The 18,661-nt window shown below is 37.5% G+C and overlaps 1 protein-coding gene across 1 annotated transcript; it reads right to left on the bottom strand.

Annotated features, from left to right (window-relative positions):
• Window positions 1-5,248: 5,248 nt before the first annotated feature.
• Window positions 5,249-14,507, bottom strand: Surf1 (surfeit locus protein 1). The gene is made up of 8 exons (XM_068349484.1): window positions 14,362-14,507; window positions 12,625-12,791; window positions 12,195-12,316; window positions 11,485-11,581; window positions 9,653-9,747; window positions 8,931-9,104; window positions 7,708-7,845; window positions 5,249-5,509 (listed from the first exon to the last, which is right to left on the bottom strand). Exons 2-8 carry the CDS (start codon window positions 12,787-12,789, stop codon window positions 5,440-5,442), a joined length of 861 nt encoding a protein of 286 aa, XP_068205585.1. The 5' UTR covers window positions 12,790-12,791; window positions 14,362-14,507; the 3' UTR covers window positions 5,249-5,439.
• Between the last annotated feature and the right edge of the window lie 4,154 nt (window positions 14,508-18,661).

Here is an 18,661-nt window from a genome sequence, read left to right as displayed (position 1 = left end):
CTCCTGTGTTTCAATCCCCCCTGTGAGTGGTACTTCCTGTTTTGGTTCTGAAACGGACAAATAAAATGCAGAGAGAAAAGTAAACATCGTTCCTTGGGACTTCATCCCCCACGAAGGAAAACCTTTGAATATTCATTTGCCTCAGTTCTTAGTTTGGCGCAGACCAAGAGCCCAATATTATACGAGAAAATCTAAGCTGAATATCTTGTACGAAAAACAAGGAATGCTGTTCCTTGTCTCTGTTCCACACGCTATAGTTTTGGCCTTTTCCGACAGGCTGGACGTTTGTGCCAAACATGTGGCTGACAAAATGCACTTAGATAAAGTTTAAAGTTAATATTTAAATTTTGCTGAGTATCTTGAGGGAGGAATATGCCTCTTAATCTCTTCCAAATTGGAGATCTTTTTCATTACAATTGCTACATTACCAACATAGTCCTCTTGTAAACACAAAGTGCCTTTTATACTATCGTTTGCTCGGCCTAAATTTGCCTGCTGGCGTGAAGGTGCCACAGATAAGGAGACAGAATAAAGAGACAAAAGTGGTTAAGCCTGCAACTTCCAGGGGTAATAATTCTAGAAGTAATACTTCTATAGAAATCCATGATGTAAACTAAAATTCGGGAACAATAGAGCCAGAAAATCTTGGTCCCTGTGTTGTGCTCACATAAGGTAACATAAAAGAGAAGCATTCAGTTCTTATCACTAGATAAAACATTGGGAAATGGAGTAGAGGATATCTCTAGTAGCAACAAATTAGTCCGTTGGATTACACCAGAAAAAAATACATGAAGTAAGTACACTATCTGATATGGAAGACTTCATACAAGTAGTTACCCTGAGGGGCCTATGAAGAATTAAAGTTATAAGTTAGAAGTACCTTAAGTGGTCCAGCTAAAAGTTAGAAGTACCTTGAGTGGTCCAGCTGCAGTACTGTATGTGGTTTCTACACTTTCTGGTTCTCTGTGGGTCAATGTAACATCTGGAGATCTTTACTACACCCGTTACTCTCTGGCTACTGGCCTCGAACTTACTGCTTAAAATGCTGGAGAGAGACAGACCACTATCCACCTGGGGAGGCACCCACAGCCCATGTGAGTCTCTTCCTCATGGGACAAACTGCTGTAGGTAACATTAGGTTACTGTACTCTGAATCGAGCTAGAGTTGGAAGGACTGGAGATAATCTGCTGAGTCCCCATGTGGGCGTCCCACCCAGACAATGGATCACATACTTTGAGGGTGTGAACAGGGGCCAATTTATACAGAATAGGACCTCTGCAAATGTAATCGAGCTGCTATGCAGTGGATACAATGTTGGTGCGATAACATATAATGATGACGAGAGAAATTGCACCACCACAGCTATAAAGCTCGGTGACTGTGAAAAATCTTGAAGGCACTCGAACAGCAGTGCATGAAATCGTTGAACAGAGATGAACACCGTTCAGCATCCCTCAAAGGGAGTTAGGGAATGCCTTTGAGCTGATCGGGTCAATCTCCTTAGCTCTAAGAGGCGAGTGAGCCGATCACAGTTCCACAGGGGAGTTCCATGACTCCGAAGCTAAAGAGACTTACTTGTTCTTGAACCCTCTATGCTGTCTGAGGTCTGACTCCACTAAAGACCAAATGTTACGACTTGTGCAGAGGTGGCAAAACTGTATACACAGACCATTTCAAAAGTAGGTTATGAATTGGCTGTCAGGAGATCCCTGACAAAGATCGATGATAAGTCAGTCTGGAAAATTCAATACTCGATCAATGGTTATACTGTATAAGTTACTGCCAGCAAGACTGGGAAAGAAGGAGAACGAGGACAATGTAGTATTTTATTATTATTATTATTATTACTAGCTAAGCTACAACCCTAGTTGGAAAAGCAGAATGCTACAAGCCTTAAAAGGGCTCCAACAGGTTGAAATTTACCAATGAGGAAATAATGAAGCTGACAGAAGCGTGTGCCAAAGTGTACCCTCAAGCATGAAAACTCTACCCCAAGACAGTGGAAGACCATGGTACAGAGGTTATGGCACTACCCAAGACTAGAGAACAATGGTTTGATTTTGGACTGTCCTCCTGGAAAAGCGGCTTACCATAGCTAAAGAGTCTCTTCTACCCTTACCAAGAGGAAAGTAGCCACTGAACAGTTTCAGTACAGTAGCTAACCCCTTTATTTATCTGACTAAAGGAACATTTAAGAACATTACAGTAATGAAAATTAAATATAAATATTCTATGGATATTGTATACCACAGTAAAGTAAACAACGTCGCGGCCTCGAAGCTATGGGGATTAAAAACATCCTTCGTATAGTAAGATGGTCAGAACCCCAACTTAAACAAACTGGGGAAGTGTGATGAACTGAACACAACTTAAAACAAAAGAACTGATAAAATTCGACCCGTTATGATTCTAATGATGATAAAACAAATACATTGATTACATATGTACCATAGAACAATAACGAAAGAAAGCTGAAATAATCCAATATATTTTCAATTGCAATATATACTGACGGCATTAACCTAAATAATATCAATAAGAACATACTGTCTACGTGAAGTTCGCCAAATTCATACCAGCTGGAAAAGAAACAGTGTACTAGCCTATTATTATTATTATTATTACTAGCCAAGCTACAATTACTAGTTGGAAAAGCATGATGCTATAAGCCCATGGGCTCCAATAAGAGAAAAATAGCCCAGTGAAGAAAAGAAATAAACAACAGTACAAGTGAAGTACCGGTAATTAACAATCAAAATAAAATATTTAAAGAACTGTCACAACATTAAATTAAAAACTAAAACATACAGAAAGAGAAATAAGATAGAATCGGTGTAATCAAATATCTAGCATTCAGAGAAACAGAGTCTAATTCTTAGCAATTAAACTGTTTACAATGGCTTTGGGTGAGGATACCTTTGGGACATTAAGAAAAACAGAAAGGGTTCCTAGAGATTGCAAAAAAAAAGAAAAAGAAAAAAAATGGAAGGAAAAGATGACGGATTGACGAACTATGAAAATTTGCAGGTATAGACTGGGATAGACCATAAACAGGAGTGAGTAGGACATGTTTGGAGCCTTTTGATGTCATTTTGTTTATAAATTGAACATTTGTTCCATATTTACACCTCACCACAGCAAATACAAAGATAAAAACTTAAATTATAGACTAAAAAATATATAAAACTAATTTACCTATTTTTTTTCTATAAAAATCTTCTTTAGTTGTCTACCTGAGAAACTTTATCTTCCCTGAATAATAAAGAACAAGTGCCTGACTATACATTTACAAATATATATATATATATAGTAAAGTTTTCTTATAGCACATGATATTGGCCGTACCTTATCATTCAAGTGTTAGTGTGCACAGTATAACCCTGGCATGAAATTGGCGTCCTTTGCACGAAACTTTAAACTCCAGGGCCAACGGGCAGTTACAAACCTTGCTCTTAAAAACAAGGCACAATCCCTTCTGGTTGTTAAAAAGCAGTACGTATCTACTATGGTGAATAATAGTAATAACAATAATGTTAATCATTTTTATGTTCCCACCCGTTCACCCAAGGAGCAAATGCAGGGCAGGCTCTCGCTTTCACACAGCATCACCAGATCAAACAGTTCGAGGCAGGCAGTAAGCACAGACAGGCGAACATTTGATGTGGACCGCACGCCGGGCTGAGGACACAGACAGGCGAACCTTTGATGTGGACCGCACGCCGGGCTGAGGACACAGACAGGCGAACCTTTGATGTGGACCGCACGCCGGGCTGAGGACACAGTGCAGTCAGAGTTGTGTCAGACAACGTGGTCCCTATTCAGGTGCCCACAGACAGGCGAACCTTTGATGTGGACCGAATGTCAAGCTGAGGACACAGTGCAGTCAGAGTTATGTCAGACAACGTGGTCCCTATTCATGCGCCCATCCTGGCCTTGACAACGAGCCTTGGCACACTGTGATGGTTAGCTGGGGTTTCTTCGTCCATGTCGTCTACACACTCAATCGCCATCCACCAGAAAATTGGTAACTGCCTGCTCGCGGTAAATTTGCCCCTCGAGTGGAGGGGGCTTCAGAAAACATAAAATGTGGATCCGTGTATACTAGAGGGACATCCTCACCACAAACTACTTCGAGATCCCACTATTGTACAGACTCTAGCCTGAAATATACATTATTATTATTATTACTAGCTAAGCTACAATCCTAGTTGGAAAAGCAGGGTGCTATCAGCCCAAGGGCTCCAACAGGGAAAAATAGCCCAGTGAGGAAATAAACTACAAGAGAAACGATCAATTAAAATATTTTAAGAACATTGACAACATTAAACAAAATCTTTCATATATAAACTATAAAAAACTTGAGATGCATCACGAAAAACAATAGCATCATATGAGAAACATTTAAATCTATTTCGCATTCATTTCTTAACCTCTTGATAGGACCAGCCGATTTCAAACACCAGTCAGTTTGTCTACAGACTTAAAAAAGAAATAAACGGCAGTTTGGTTAGTACTGCTAGGGTACCACAGCCCACCCTCCCCCGTTATCCACCCCAAAATGAAGCTCCTACCTCAGCGGTTACTAAGGTGAATCAAGGTAACAGCAGGGCCTATCGGAGCTGCGTCGCAATCGCTCGCCGTTTATTTCTATTCTTAGCACTCTCTTGCCTCTCTCGCATCTATCCTCCTATCACCTAGGGGTTTCCCCACTCCATCCATCCACCCAAACCTTGCTCTTCCTCTTGCACTTATCCTACCAACTCTTGCATTCATCACCTTCTTTAGCAGACAACCATTTACCGTTCTCTCTACGTGGCCAAACCACCTCAACACATTCATATCCACTCTAGCTGATAACTAATTTCTTAGAATCGATGTCACCTTTACAGGTCAATACCATATATTAACCCTTTTACCCCCAGGCTATTTGGAACTTTCCAACCCTTAACCCCCAGGGGTTATTTTTTTTCAAGCAGATTTTGCAGTATATTTTCTTTGAATTGCTCTAACAGCCTTAATTTTTGACATAGAGAGGTCAGGTTGGTCTCATTCTCTTGGAAAATGCCTGAAGTTTCTCAAACAATTATCAAAAATATGCAAAAAAAAAATTTAAATAGCAGGTTTTTGCAAGGATGTACCGGTATGTCCACGGGGGTAAAGGGACGAGTTTTGTGAAACGTACCAGTACGTCCTTTGGGGGTAAAAGGGTTAAACTATCTGCTAGGACACTCAAGGGAAAATGCATCATTGAATACTATATCTTTTATTTATGTTTAGATAATTTAGTCTTAAGATACAAAAAAGGATATTACTGTAAAGAGCTGATTCTCGTTCAGAGTTCAGAAAAAAAAAGAAGTATAATACGACACCCGTAAAGTAATAGAAAAAGATGTTCCTTTTGCTCTTATATACATACGTACCAGTAGACTACCTCTGCCTTACATCAAGGGCTTACCCCGAATGAATCGGTGGTACCACATGTACGTTGTAGCGATGCTCAGGCTGTACCTGCGAAAAGATGATCGTGCGATGAGCCGACAGACGCTTCGAGATGTGTGTGAACGTGTTTCTTTAGCAACTATCACTTCGAGGGAATTACATTTTGCCCTTCGATATCTCTGAGAATACAGAAAGTCCTCAACTTAAACTTAGTAGGTTTCAAAAAGCTGTTTGTTAGTCTTTGTTCTAGGGTAGGCTTCATCTCACTCACCTGCCTACGATATTTAGCGGCAAAAGTCCTTAACCCTTTTACCCGCCAGCTATTTGGAACTTTCCAACCTTTAACCCCCAGGCATTTTCTTTTTTCAAGCACATTTTGCAATATATATATTTTTTAAATTGCTCTAACAGCCTTGATTTTCGTCATACAGAGGTCAGGTTGGTCTCACTCTTTTGGAAAAGACCTGAAGTTTCTCATAAAGTTATCAAAAATATGCATGAAAAAGTGTAAATAGCAGTTTTTCGCAAGGACGTACCAGTACGTCCATGGGGGTAAAGGGATGAGTTGTGTGAAATGTACCAGTACGTCCTTTGGGGGTAAAAGGGTTGAATAGTCCCATTACATATTGCAAGTGTCATTTTCCTTACTGCATTAAATTATATAACATTGTTTCATTATAGTTTCATTATTAACTTTTGATACAATATCCGAAATCTACAATTTCAGTTGGATATGTGTTTATATCTCCGAAGATTTCTAAGTTGAAGATCTTTTGGCTATAATCTAAATATGATTAAAGTATTCTAACATAAAACTAAGGCATTGTATATCTACAGCACAGTATATATGTTATTTATATATTGAAAAAAACATTCACTGGAAAATACATATCGATATTTACATGTGCTAAATAAAATGTTCATAACTGATGGATAAATTGCATAAACCTTCATAAAAAAAAAATTGCCATTACCAAGATGTGTTTTCTAAACAAACAGATTTACATGAAAATCCCCAAAATTAAAACGGATTCTGACATAGGAAAAATCTATTTTTATGCTCGAGCCATGTCGTCCTGATGGAAGGTCCCTCCGGCAGCTTCCTACTGTATAATATTTCTGCGAGTGATATTACAAGAGGATTACCGTCAGATATCACAGGGTTCTAACCCCCGGGAACGACTATCCTAAGATACCGTGTATAGTCAGGGATGTATCCTAAGATAACCATAGATATCTGCACCCCAAACAGACTTAACCTAGTCTAGGAATCTAAGGAGAAGGATAGGTGAGGAGATGTTACATATCCTCTCCCCTCATGGTACTCTCCAAAATTAAATTGTTATTAATATCAAATGCCTCACTATTTTATTTTCACTCTCTCCACTCTTGGAAGGACGGGTCTTTCGAATGATACCAGAGTGAAGATCTTCAATTCACAAACATTCGGATATATGGAAAAAAATCCAACTGAAATCGTAACTCTCAGATAATGAATGAAAAGTACACACTGTAATACGATAAAGAACTACTATAATAAAATAAATGTTATATCATTTAATAGAGTATTCAAAACAACACTTGCAATAATCTGATAATTATTTCATAAGAAACCCAACAATTTGTTCACTTTTGTGGCTAAAACTCATAGGCATGAGTGTCAGGTTAGGCCTACACTAGGCCAAAATTTAAAAAAATTCAACTTTGAATTACTGTATATAAAACTGACATATGCAACACTTGAAAACAATATAAAACTATTGAGAAGCAATTGACCATAAGTGACAGTTATAATACATATTGTGCAATATTTCCGTTGATGAAATTTCATACGTAGCCAGATATTTTCACTACCACTTCGTTGTCCAGCTCCTCTTGACTTAACCTTCCTTCAGTTATTCTCATATAAGGCAAAAAGAAGTTTTTGCAAATGCCTGTTGTCTTGTTATACTATTTAAATGATTGATGAATATAGTCTTATTCTATCTTGTATTTTAGATGTATCATATATTTTAGCGTATCTCCCTTATAGTATCCAGCAATACAGTTGTAATATTCTTGGGTAGAAAGAATGCAGGACCTATAACGTTCGTAAGTCGAGGACCTTCAGTATACAGTACTGTATATGCTTTCAATCTGCCGCTCAATATCTTGACCACTTGGCTATTTCAATTTTCTATTTGGAATCAAATGGCTGCGGCATTTAACAACTGTCGAGATTAAAAATCCTCGCTAAAAAATGAAAACATTACTCTAGGCGAGCTTACCAAGTCATCATGTACGATAGGTGCTCGTTTCGCATCGTCACGCGGGTCTGGCCTCCCTGCGGTCCGCCCGGGAAGGTGTCTACTGCATCCAGGCAGATCGGCGCCGTGCCGGTCAGCTGCGCCATCTTATCGACGTCTCTGCGGAGAAGGAAAAGTTTAAGCCGGAGGAATTTTCTTAACGTCAATTTGTAACACGATAGATACTTTTAAACTCTTAATATAGCCGCGAGAAACAACTTCGGAAAACGTTGTAGCTCAAGTAACTTATATGGATTTAACTTATTAAGTTTAACCTAATATTGTACCCGAGTGTACCCTCAAGCAAGAGAACTCTAACCCAAAACAGTGGAAGACCATGGTACAGAAGCTATGGCACTACCCAAGACTAGGGAACAATGGTTTTATTTTGGAGTGTCCTTCTCCTAGAACTGCTAACTATAGCTAAAGAGTCTTTTCTACCCTTAGCAAGAGGAAAGTAGCCACTGGACAATTACAGTGCAGTAATTAACCTCTTGAGTGATGAGGAGTTTTTCAGTTATCTCAGTGTTGTCATGTGTAAGAGGAAAAAGGAAAAGGTGGAAAGATTATACCAGACTATTCGGTGTATGTGTAGGCAAAGGGAAAATGAGCCATAACCAGAAAGAGGGATCAAATGCAATACTGTCTGGTCAGTCAAAGGACCACATAACTCTCTAGCGGTAGTATCTCAACGGGTGGCTGGTGCCCTGGCCAACCTACTATATATTTAAATATATGTATATGCGTATGTGACCTGTCAAAAAGGACGGCTGAATATTTAGATACGCCTGTATACAAAATGACGCATCCCCATTTCACCAGGGTACAACTACTTCCTCTCTCCCCTATCCGAGGGACAGCGAGACAGCTGGGCATGACCAGAAAGAAAAGTATAAATATCTATATATTTAAATAGCCAGAGATCTTCCCTTTATTATATATGGAAGATATTTCTTTCCAGTCAGCGGCAAGATTTATAGTTACTCAGTCTCTCCCCGTCCCTCGGGTAGCAGGGAGAGGAAGTAGTTATGCCTTGGTGAGAGGGATTGCAGTTATGAAAGTGCGAGAGGTTGGGAAGAGTCGACTCTGTTCGTGTGTGCATATCTATCTAAACTTTTAGCCGTCAATTTTGAAGTGATTCATAATCAGCCCTGGATTAATCCTAAGGAGTTTTACTTTCATAAACAAGAAGAGAAGAAAATCACCTGAACGTGAATACTATCGATCCCTTCGTGTTGTCCGGCATAAAAGGAGCCCTGTTCTCCGTCTTGCGCACGACCGCGGTGAGATTGACGATGCCTTCCAGCTGGCCTTCCGGTCTGGCCTCCGCTTTCATCTGCTTCCTGGAAACCCATCCTCGGTTGACGAGTATTACCTGGCTGTCGGAAGGAAAGGGGCACAATAATATCTTCGTTGAGAATCTAAATTGACCAATTTTTTTTTTTTATCTTTTTAGTTTGGCTGAATACGGACCATATAAGCAGAACGCCATTTTTTTCATAGTTATTCATTATGAAAATATATTCATAATTAACAATATATAATAACATGCAATTTGTACTCTACGTACTCAACAGCAATTTACATCTATCAATCAATTCAAGAGATTATCATTAGTATTATTACTAGTTAAGCTACAACCCTAGTTGGAAAAGCAGGATGCTATAAGCCCAAGGGCTTTAACAGGGGAAATAGAAAAGTGGGGAAAGGAAATAAACTACAAGAGAAGTAATGAACAATCAAAATAATATATTGTAAGAACAATAATAATATTAAAATAGATCTTTCGTACATAAACTATAAAAAGAGATTTGTGTCGGCTTGTTCAACATAAAAATATTAGCTGAGATTTCAGTTACAGGTAGAATACTAACAAAATAACGGTCGTACGATCGCACGAACGTCCGTTCCACGCGATAAAACTCACTCTCTGTCGGCGAGCTTGAACGGTGTGATGACGAGGTAACCGCTCTGGCCCGAGGAGATGAGGCCGCTTCCGCTCTCGTGGACGTCTCCACCTACCTGGCAATAAAATATACCGTAAAAAAACAGATCTTTGAAATCATAGATGCGTTGTTTATCTGTGGTATATCAATTAGCCTCATTAGGTTTAAAAACAACTAGTACAGTATTTGCATTGATACTTGATGGATAACTATTCCTAAATAGTTCATTTTACCTTTGCCTAAACATCCTCTAAATAGTCTAGTCTAGTTTGTACACATTCCACTCTTTTCTCATACACCTGACGACACCGAGATCACCAAACAGTTCTTCACTCAAGGGATTAACTTCTGTGCTATAATTGTTCAGTGGCTACTTTCCACTTATTATTATTGTTACTTGCTAAGCTACAACCCTAGTTGGAAAAGCCTGATGCTATAAGCCCAAGGGCCCTAATAGGGAAAATAGCCCAGTGAGGAAAGGAAACAGGGAAAAATAAAATATTTTAAGAACAGTATAAACAGCATCAAAATAAATATTTCCTATATAAACTATAAAAACATTAACAAAACAAGAGGAAGAGAAATTAGATAGAATAGTGTGCCTGAGTGTACCCCCAAAGACAGTGGAAGACCATGGTACAGAGGTTATGGCACTACCCTAGACTAGAGAACAAAGGTTTAATTTTGGAGTGTCCTTCTCATAGAAGAGTTGCTTACCACAGCTTAAGTCTCTTCTACCCTTACCAAGAGGAAAGTAGTCACTGAACAATTACAGTGCAGTAGTTAACCCTTTGGGTGAAGAAGAATTACTGTATTTGGTAATCTCAGTGTTGTCAGATGTAAGAGGAAAGAGGAGAAGCTGTAAAGAATAGGCCAGACTATTTGGTGTATGTGTAGGCAAAGAAAAAATAAGCCGCAACCAGAGAGAGGGATCCAATGTAGTACTGTCTGGCCAGTCAAAGGACCCCTTAACTCTCTAGTGGTATTATCTCAACGGGTAGGAGAGACTCTTTAGCTATGGTAAGCAGCTCTTCTAGAAGGACACTCCAAAATCAAACCATTGTTCTCTAGTCTTGGGTAGTGCCATCGCCTCTGCACCATGGTCTTCCACTGTCTTGGGTTAGAGTTTTCTTGTTTGGGGGTACACACAAGAATGCTGTTCTATGTTTCCATATTTCCTTTCTTCACTGGGCTATTTTCCTTAATGGATCCCTTGGGCTTATAGTATCCTGTTTTACAAACTAGAGTTGTAGCAGAGCTAGTAATAATAGTATGAGAAATAATATAAGGAAAAAAGGAAGTTACAAGGAATATTTTTCTCACTCTAGGAGACAATGTGGCTGAACAACACAAATGCATTAATACAGAGACCATATGGTTTAGCCTAAAATTAAACACTGATGATAAAAGATAGTCAAAACTAATTCCTTGTAATTTCAGCCTTGAATAAACTACTGAATATTCTATATCTTTCCAACTGAGATTCTGGAATATCTATAAATACTAACAACAAAAACGAGACGATAAAAAAGCCATTGAGGAAAGAAGCCTAACAGTTTGAAGGCTTACTATTCTATAGACAGATTACTATATTCTGTAGTAGCAGAGAGAGAAAAGTTCCCCTACAAATAAACGAAGATGAAAGGTATCTCCTGAAAATCATGAGTGATAAAACTACAATATGCATCATGGGAGAGATCTATGAGATTAAAATATCTTGTCACTTAGAACCACATGCTTCGGAAAAGTAAATACGGAAAGAAAGGTTGCAGTGTAACCTCCGCTGAGGATGAAAACGCAAACGACGACTTACCAAGAGAGGACGGGGTCCCATGAAAATTTCTCTCCTATGATCGAAAGTCCCTCTGAGTATAACCTTCCTGTACTCCATGTCTTCGAGGTCACCCAGGCTGCGGGAAGATTAAGAGGGTCCTTAACTCACTAACACGTGGAGATACAAACACAAAATTCAACTGAAATCGTAAATCTCAGATATCGTATCAAAAGTTCATGATGAAATACTGTACTGTAATAAAACATAGGTGAAGCCTGTCCAAGCACAAAATTTCATAAAATTCGACTTGAAAACAGCTTCTTGGAACCTATAAACATTGTAAGTTGAGGACTCTATAAATGCAAGTTATGCAACCCAATTTTTATATTCATTTGCCTTATCTATCTACATCACTACTTCTACTTAGTTCAATTTAGATCAATTTTTTTTCCCATATTTTCATAATTCAAAACATTTTCTTCATCTTCACAAATCTAAGCTTTTATATACTACAACTGACAATTTAGAAATAAATCTATAAAAAAACTTATAACTTATCGGACCTAATAAAATATACAATAATGTATTAATAAATTTGTGATTTAATACTTAAAAAATAAGGTTCCTCCATAAGCAGATGATGCTACTCTCTTTACCTCAATTACACACACAATTGTAAAAATGAAGCTACAAGAAAAAATTAACAATTAACAATTTCTCTCCAAAGAATTACAGGAAAGAATGCTTACTCTTCAGGCAATTCAACAGGAGGTGCTGTTGTTTTGGCCTCTAATTCTGCAATTAAGCCGAGCTTCCACTTTCGGCGCTGGTACTGCCACGTACCCAAGCAGAACGTTCCAACTGGCACGACCTACATTCGTGGAATAGAGAGAAAAGAAATGTCATGTTAAGGATGACAAGAGTTCAACACATTCTTGATCATATTTACGATAGATTCATTCGCTGACTTAATGAGGTAAGACCTTTATTATCCGCGACAAGGTCGATACATAACATGAAAGATACAGCATTAAAGGAGATTATAACAGTAATTTCATGAAGCTAAAAACTGGTTAAAATTAGCATTTTCGATTTACACTAACACACACACACACTCTCTCTCTCTCTCTCTCTCTCTCTCTCTCTCTCTCTCTCTCTCTCTCTCTCTCTCTCTCTAACCAATAGAAAAACGCTGATGGGTCCGAATGGGCTGGTCTTCGTTGCAACTGTAGATGCACATCTCTTCGGCGCCCCCTTCGGATTCAGCAGAAGTGCGTACCTCGGCAGAAAGGCGGAGGATCGTCGGGCGAGACCGCAACCTCTCAGCAAAATGCTGTTCATCATGTCTGAAACCAGCGATAAACTTCTTGTAATAATTTTGCGCACTTAAAAGGGCTATGAAATGTTACTAGCGATGCTTCTGAACTTGGATTCAAAAATATTATTCATACATATAATTTCATTTAGTAAATAGTAGAAAATAGGGACAGTTGTACAGTATTAAAATTTTTCTGGCTAATAATTACACATCTAAAGAAACTTATAAGGCTAAGGACTTCATTTAAAAGTTAAACCTGACTCAACAATCCAATAATATCACAACAAACACCATTTACTCTCTACTGTAAGTGCAAATAAACTTTATGACTTAAAGGGAGATGTTCATACTTCATCTTTTATTTAATTATTACTTCAAGAATAAATTTATTTACTAGCTGGGGAAAGTAAAAAAAGGCTATTTTTAGTTATAATTCAATAAAGTACAATTGGAATTCAATTATATTTAAAAGATTTGAATGTGCTAACATGAATATTGATAAATGACTTCCAATGAACAGGTAGCAAATTCCTTGGGCTCTCAAGGGCTCTCAACTTAATGTAGTTAAATTTTACAAAGATGCCATAATCCCTTGCAATATTGCACGGTAGACTACTCGGAGCCTTTTTAGTTCGTTGGGACTGATTGAAAGACGACATGTTCCAAGTGAAACGGACATAAGAACACCACCTAACCTAAGAGGCATATCTTTACCTACTGACCTGCTGATCCTACCGAGGGGGTAAGCCCCTGCGACTCCCCCTTTGACAACTATTGTTACCTTACCCTGTTCCAATGAACTACATTCATCCCCATATCTTGTAGGGCCTGTAATGCGTAAGGTTCCTATGTGTGATAAGGCCGGGAAAACTGCCTTTTCAGGATGTACGCATGACGACGGCCATGCCGCATAAGTCCTCTCTTTTCAGCCCTATCGCTAAGAATTTGGCAGTCTAAGGGGGGTTGGCGTTACTTGAGTACTGTAGGTAAGGACACGGCTTGTGGGTTAGGTTAGGTGGGGAAGTTTATGTTAGATGGCGTTTTTTGCATGTGTTTCTGTCCACCCATATACAAAGGCTCCTCGCATTTATTCAAAGGCAGCCGGCCATTATACAAAGGCTGCCTGTTGTTATACAAAGGTCCCGCGCCCTCAAAGTTCGTATAATTTTACCAAAGCCTTGAACGTGAAGTTTCGTCTATTAACAGTATCGGTGCACAGGTAAAGATTTACGGATTACAACCAGCTTATCATCGACTTATAATCTTGTTCAATAATAATTTGGGATGAAAATAGAACAATTTATGAGGAATAATTTATTTTCTTAAATAATAATAATGAAAATAACAACAACAATAATAATAATAATAATAATAATAATAATAATAATAATAATAATAATAATAGGCTACGAATTCTGTATATATAATCTATTAATCTATTACCCTTACTTCAAGAAAGGTTATATTTCAGGTCTTCAAATTCAATTACACTTATATTATAAGCAACGTGCTAATATTTAGGTCTAAGCTGATCCTATATATACTAATATTTACCCTAAAAGTATTTACTTATATAAGTAAATTAACAAAATACTTACGGTCTATCACACACCGATTTATTCACGTTATATCACAGATGTTTTGTAATGTAAACAAACCAATTTTATCATAGATATGAAATAATACATAAATCTGGCCTTTTCTTTGCTGTCATTTCTTCGATTTACTTCCTGCCATCTTGAAAAGTTAATAAAAAATTAATATAATTATTAAATAAAACTAAATGTATTACAGTATTGAAAGAAATATTATCTATATGTTCATATAAGAACTTATAATATGTTTATATTATACATAATCTGTTCGTACATATAATTTTTGATGGAAAAAGAAAAGAGTTAGTTATAAAAAGTTATAGATAAAGTTTATAATATATCCAAATAGTAGAAATTTGATCAAAAGAAAGTATATAGCTTACGAAAAAAACTTGAATTTTCAATATGTGAGATCTGTGCATAATTATATATTGTATAGTATTGAAATGTGCATTATTATTATAATTATTATTATTATTATTATTATTATTATTATTATTATTATTATTATTATTATTATCATTATTATTATTATTATTATTATTATTATTATTATTATTATTATTATTATTATTATTATTATTATTATTATTATTATTATTTAAGCTACAACCTTAAAAACAGGATGCTATAAGACCAAGGGCTTATAGTATATTATGAACTTGTTAGGTCCAGTTGGGATATAGAAATTCGTAGTATGTTTTTTTATATTTGTTTCTCAATTAGGTCACAATTAATAAATGTTCTTATAACATTAATAGTTTACTCTTATTCGTTTGCCAAGTAGTCAAAATTCTAGCATCAATTTGCAAGAAGACGAAACTAAAATTCAAACCGTTTAAGTCTTTCTTGATAAGAATCCACCTTTTAAAATTAATTGAAATCTAATTGATATTAAATCTAACATAGTCTAACGGAAAATAAAGATATTTTTGATATATTAAGAGATATTTTGGATGCGACCTGCCATCTTTCGGCGAAAGTGTGAACCATAAATGTAAACAATAACACTTGAGTGATTGACGTACTGTATATACCACTTAATTAAGTGGCACCAACATACCTATTGTAGTGTCTACTGCACGCTTACAGTTTGCCAGTTTCCAGTGCGATGTTAATCAGTTGTGAGTATTTAACGCCGTAATCTGTTAATAGGTTTAGTTTTAGAGAGCATGCGAAGGTTACGTCAGTTTACAGGGTCACAGCTGGAGTTATGGATATGGCAGTCAATAGGAGTTACAGGGGAGCTAAGACTGCCCGACAGTCTATAGGGGTGTCCTAGTGGGAGTTAGGTATACTGCAGTCTACAGGGGTCGCTAAGGCTACAATGGTCTAAAGGGAGTCACAAGGGTTGTGGAGGCCAATGTGGCAACGTCCCTTAGGCCGGGAGCATACTAGCGACTCTGTGGCGCCACAAAGCCACAGCATCGTGTGGCAGGGATGTGGTCTCCCATAGGTTTCCATTGTTTTCAAGTTTTGCCTCGCAAACTAGCGACTGTGGCTCTCTGTCGCTCATCCCCGCCACAGGCATGGCGTGGCTTTGAAAACAATGGAAACCTATGGGAGACCACATCCCCGCCACACGATGCTGTGGCTTTGTGGCGCCACAGAGTCGCTAGTGTGCTCCCGGCCTTACTGGTGAACGCCAGACTGGTGTTCGAGTCCCTCTCAAACTTGTTAGGTTCTTTGGTTGCTGCAGCCTCACCATCCTTGTGAGCTAAGGATGGGGGGTTTTGTGTGAGCCTATCTGTCTATCTGCCGAGTCATCAGCAGCCATTGCCTGACACTCCTTGCTCCTAGCTTGGGTAGAAAGGGGCCTTGGACGCTGATCTTATCTATATATGGTCAGTCTCTAGGGCATTGTACTGCTTGATAGGGCAATGTCACTGTCCCTTGTCTCTGCCATTCATGAGTGGCCTTTAAACCTTTAAACAAGTGCGCTAAGGATATGGTTGTCTAAAAGGGAGATCATGGTAGGAGCTAAGGATATGGTGGTTTAAAAAGGATTCACAAGGGGTTCCTGTTCTACCAGTAGCTAAGGATATGGCTTGTAGATAAGGTTAGGTTATGAACTTTAGTTTAGGACTGCCCTTGTGTTTGTTTCCATTCTAAAATGTGGCTTTTCAGTCATAACTTATTTTCTTCATTGGGAACACAATACAGCATTATACTGCTGTAAATATGTTACGTGCTTTACGCTAAAAACAATTTCGTTGGGAATTATCAAAATATATAAACATGAGGAGACCATTCCAGGTTTGGGGTTGAGACTCATTTGGGGATATTTTGGTTTCTATTATTTGTTTCTAATTTTTTAGCTTTCTTTGTTTTTGTCTGTTTTTCCAAGGATTTTTTCTCTTCTTTTTTTTTTCATGTGATTGTTGATACCATTTTCTATATTCTTGTTGAAGTACAATTGAAAGAAATTGATTAAATCTTGTGCATTTTTGGAAAAAAATACTATATATGGTTTTCCATTTATATGTAGGCCTATATTTACTGAGTTTTTGAAATACTTTACTGTTTTATTAATTAGTTCTTGGCAAGAAAAATACCATTGATGCAATATTATTTTCTTATATTTATTCATCAGTTTGGAAGTTTTAATTGGTTGCAAATATTGATTAATAGTTGAATCGGTGGAACTTCAAAAGTTCCAGCTTGGAGTGAAAGTTTTATTGTTGCAGGCTAACATAAGTCTCTTTTTATAGTTTATTTATGAAAGATCTATTTTAATGCTTTTACTGTTCTGAAGATATGTTATTTTAATTGTTTATTACTTCTCTCGTAGTTTATTTAGTTCCTTATTTCCTTTCCTCACTGGGCTATTTTTCCAGTTGGAATCCTTATAGGGCTTATAACATCCTGCTTTTCCAACTAAAGTTGTAGCTCAGATAGTAGTAATATTAATGATGATGATGATGATAATAATGATAATTAATAATAATAATAATAATAGGTATTTGAAAGGTTATTATGTGATAATTATTGGAAAGTTAAGCATTTCATGTTAATAATGACAAGTTTGAAAAAACTAGCTCCAAGAGGGCAGCCGAGCACAGAGATGCAGTCCAGCCAAGATAAAGGAAGGAAACAGCATTCTAGGGGGTTACATATCTATATATATCTCTCTTTGAGAACAAAGCCCTCAGAAGGATATTGGGAGGTGGGTGGCGGGACAGGATTGGAAATGAAACTATAAGAGAAATTACTCGAGTGCCATATGTGGATGAGATTATGATGAAGGGTAGATGGAGATGGTTTGGGCATGCCCTTTGCACTTGACAAGAGAGATTAGTTAATCAAACTTTCAGTTGGGCTCCACAAGGCACTAGAAGACTTGGAAGACCCAGGCCTACATGGCTGAGGACTATGAAGCATGAAGTAGGAGATGATGAATGGAGAAGTATTGATTTAAAAGCTCAAGATAGAGACGACTGGCGAAATCTAACCGAGGCCCTTTGCGTCAATAGGCATAGAAGATGATGATGATGATGTATTTTCTCTCTCTGTTGTACGATCCGGTGATTCAGACTTCTCTATAACTTAAGAAATGCTCGTTTACCCCAAATACCATCTCCCGAATTGATTGGGTCACCCATAGATACACCAGGAATACCTATTATTTTTGTTAGGGTTATTGTAATAATGTGTAAATTTACCTGCTTCTCTTGTATGATATCTTTGTACCTCTTCAAAATGTTGTATCAAAGATATGTATTGTTTCCTCATAACTACTTTTTATTATTATTAGTTAAGAAGCTACAACCCTATTTGGAAAAGTAGGCTGCTGTAAGCCTCATAAGGGCTCCAACCAGGAGAAATAGCAGTGAGAAAAGGAAATATGGAAATAAATAAACTAGAAGAGAAGTAATGAACAATTAGAATGAAATAGTTTAAGAACAGTAACATTAAAATAAATCTTTCATATATAAACTATAAAAGTTAAAAAAAATAAGAGGAAGAGAAATAAGCAAGAATAGTATGCTCTAGTGTACCCTTAAGCAACAGAACTCTAAACCAAGGCAGTTTTCTGTGCTATCATCCATTATCCGATGCACTTGTTCCGTTGTCGTGAATCTAAAAAAGTTGGTTTTCCTTAGACATCGGAATGTCAGATTGTGTTCTCTACCGCTTGTTTTCCACGATTGTTGTTTCCCGAGCGATTGGTTGTGTGCAGCGATTGGGAGCTGTACAATCTGTAATGGCGATTGCGAACCATATAATTAGTAGTCATGATCAGGATCAATACGATCAGTAGCTACAATTAGGAACCCAACACTTATTGGCCATGGTAGGGAAC

Source organism: Palaemon carinicauda, chromosome 25 (assembly GCF_036898095.1).
Source record: "Palaemon carinicauda isolate YSFRI2023 chromosome 25, ASM3689809v2, whole genome shotgun sequence".
Classification (NCBI taxonomy): Eukaryota; Metazoa; Arthropoda; class Malacostraca; order Decapoda; family Palaemonidae; genus Palaemon; species Palaemon carinicauda.
Note: the sequence above shows the minus strand (reverse complement) of the source record. Positions and strands in the feature narration are given on the sequence as shown.

Excerpts from the sequence above, each read along its gene's own strand:
- Surf1 (XM_068349484.1), bottom strand. The coding sequence starts at position 12,789 with ATGATGAACAGCATTTTGCTGAGAGGTTGCGGTCTCGCCCGACGATCC. Across the intron at positions 9,748-11,484 it reads TGGGACCCCGTCCTCTCTTG|GTAGGTGGAGACGTCCACGA; the intron begins GTAAGTCGTCGT and ends TTTTATTGCCAG. Across the intron at positions 5,510-7,707 it reads CTATCGTACATGATGACTTG|GTACAGCCTGAGCATCGCTA; the intron begins GTAAGCTCGCCT and ends ATCTTTTCGCAG.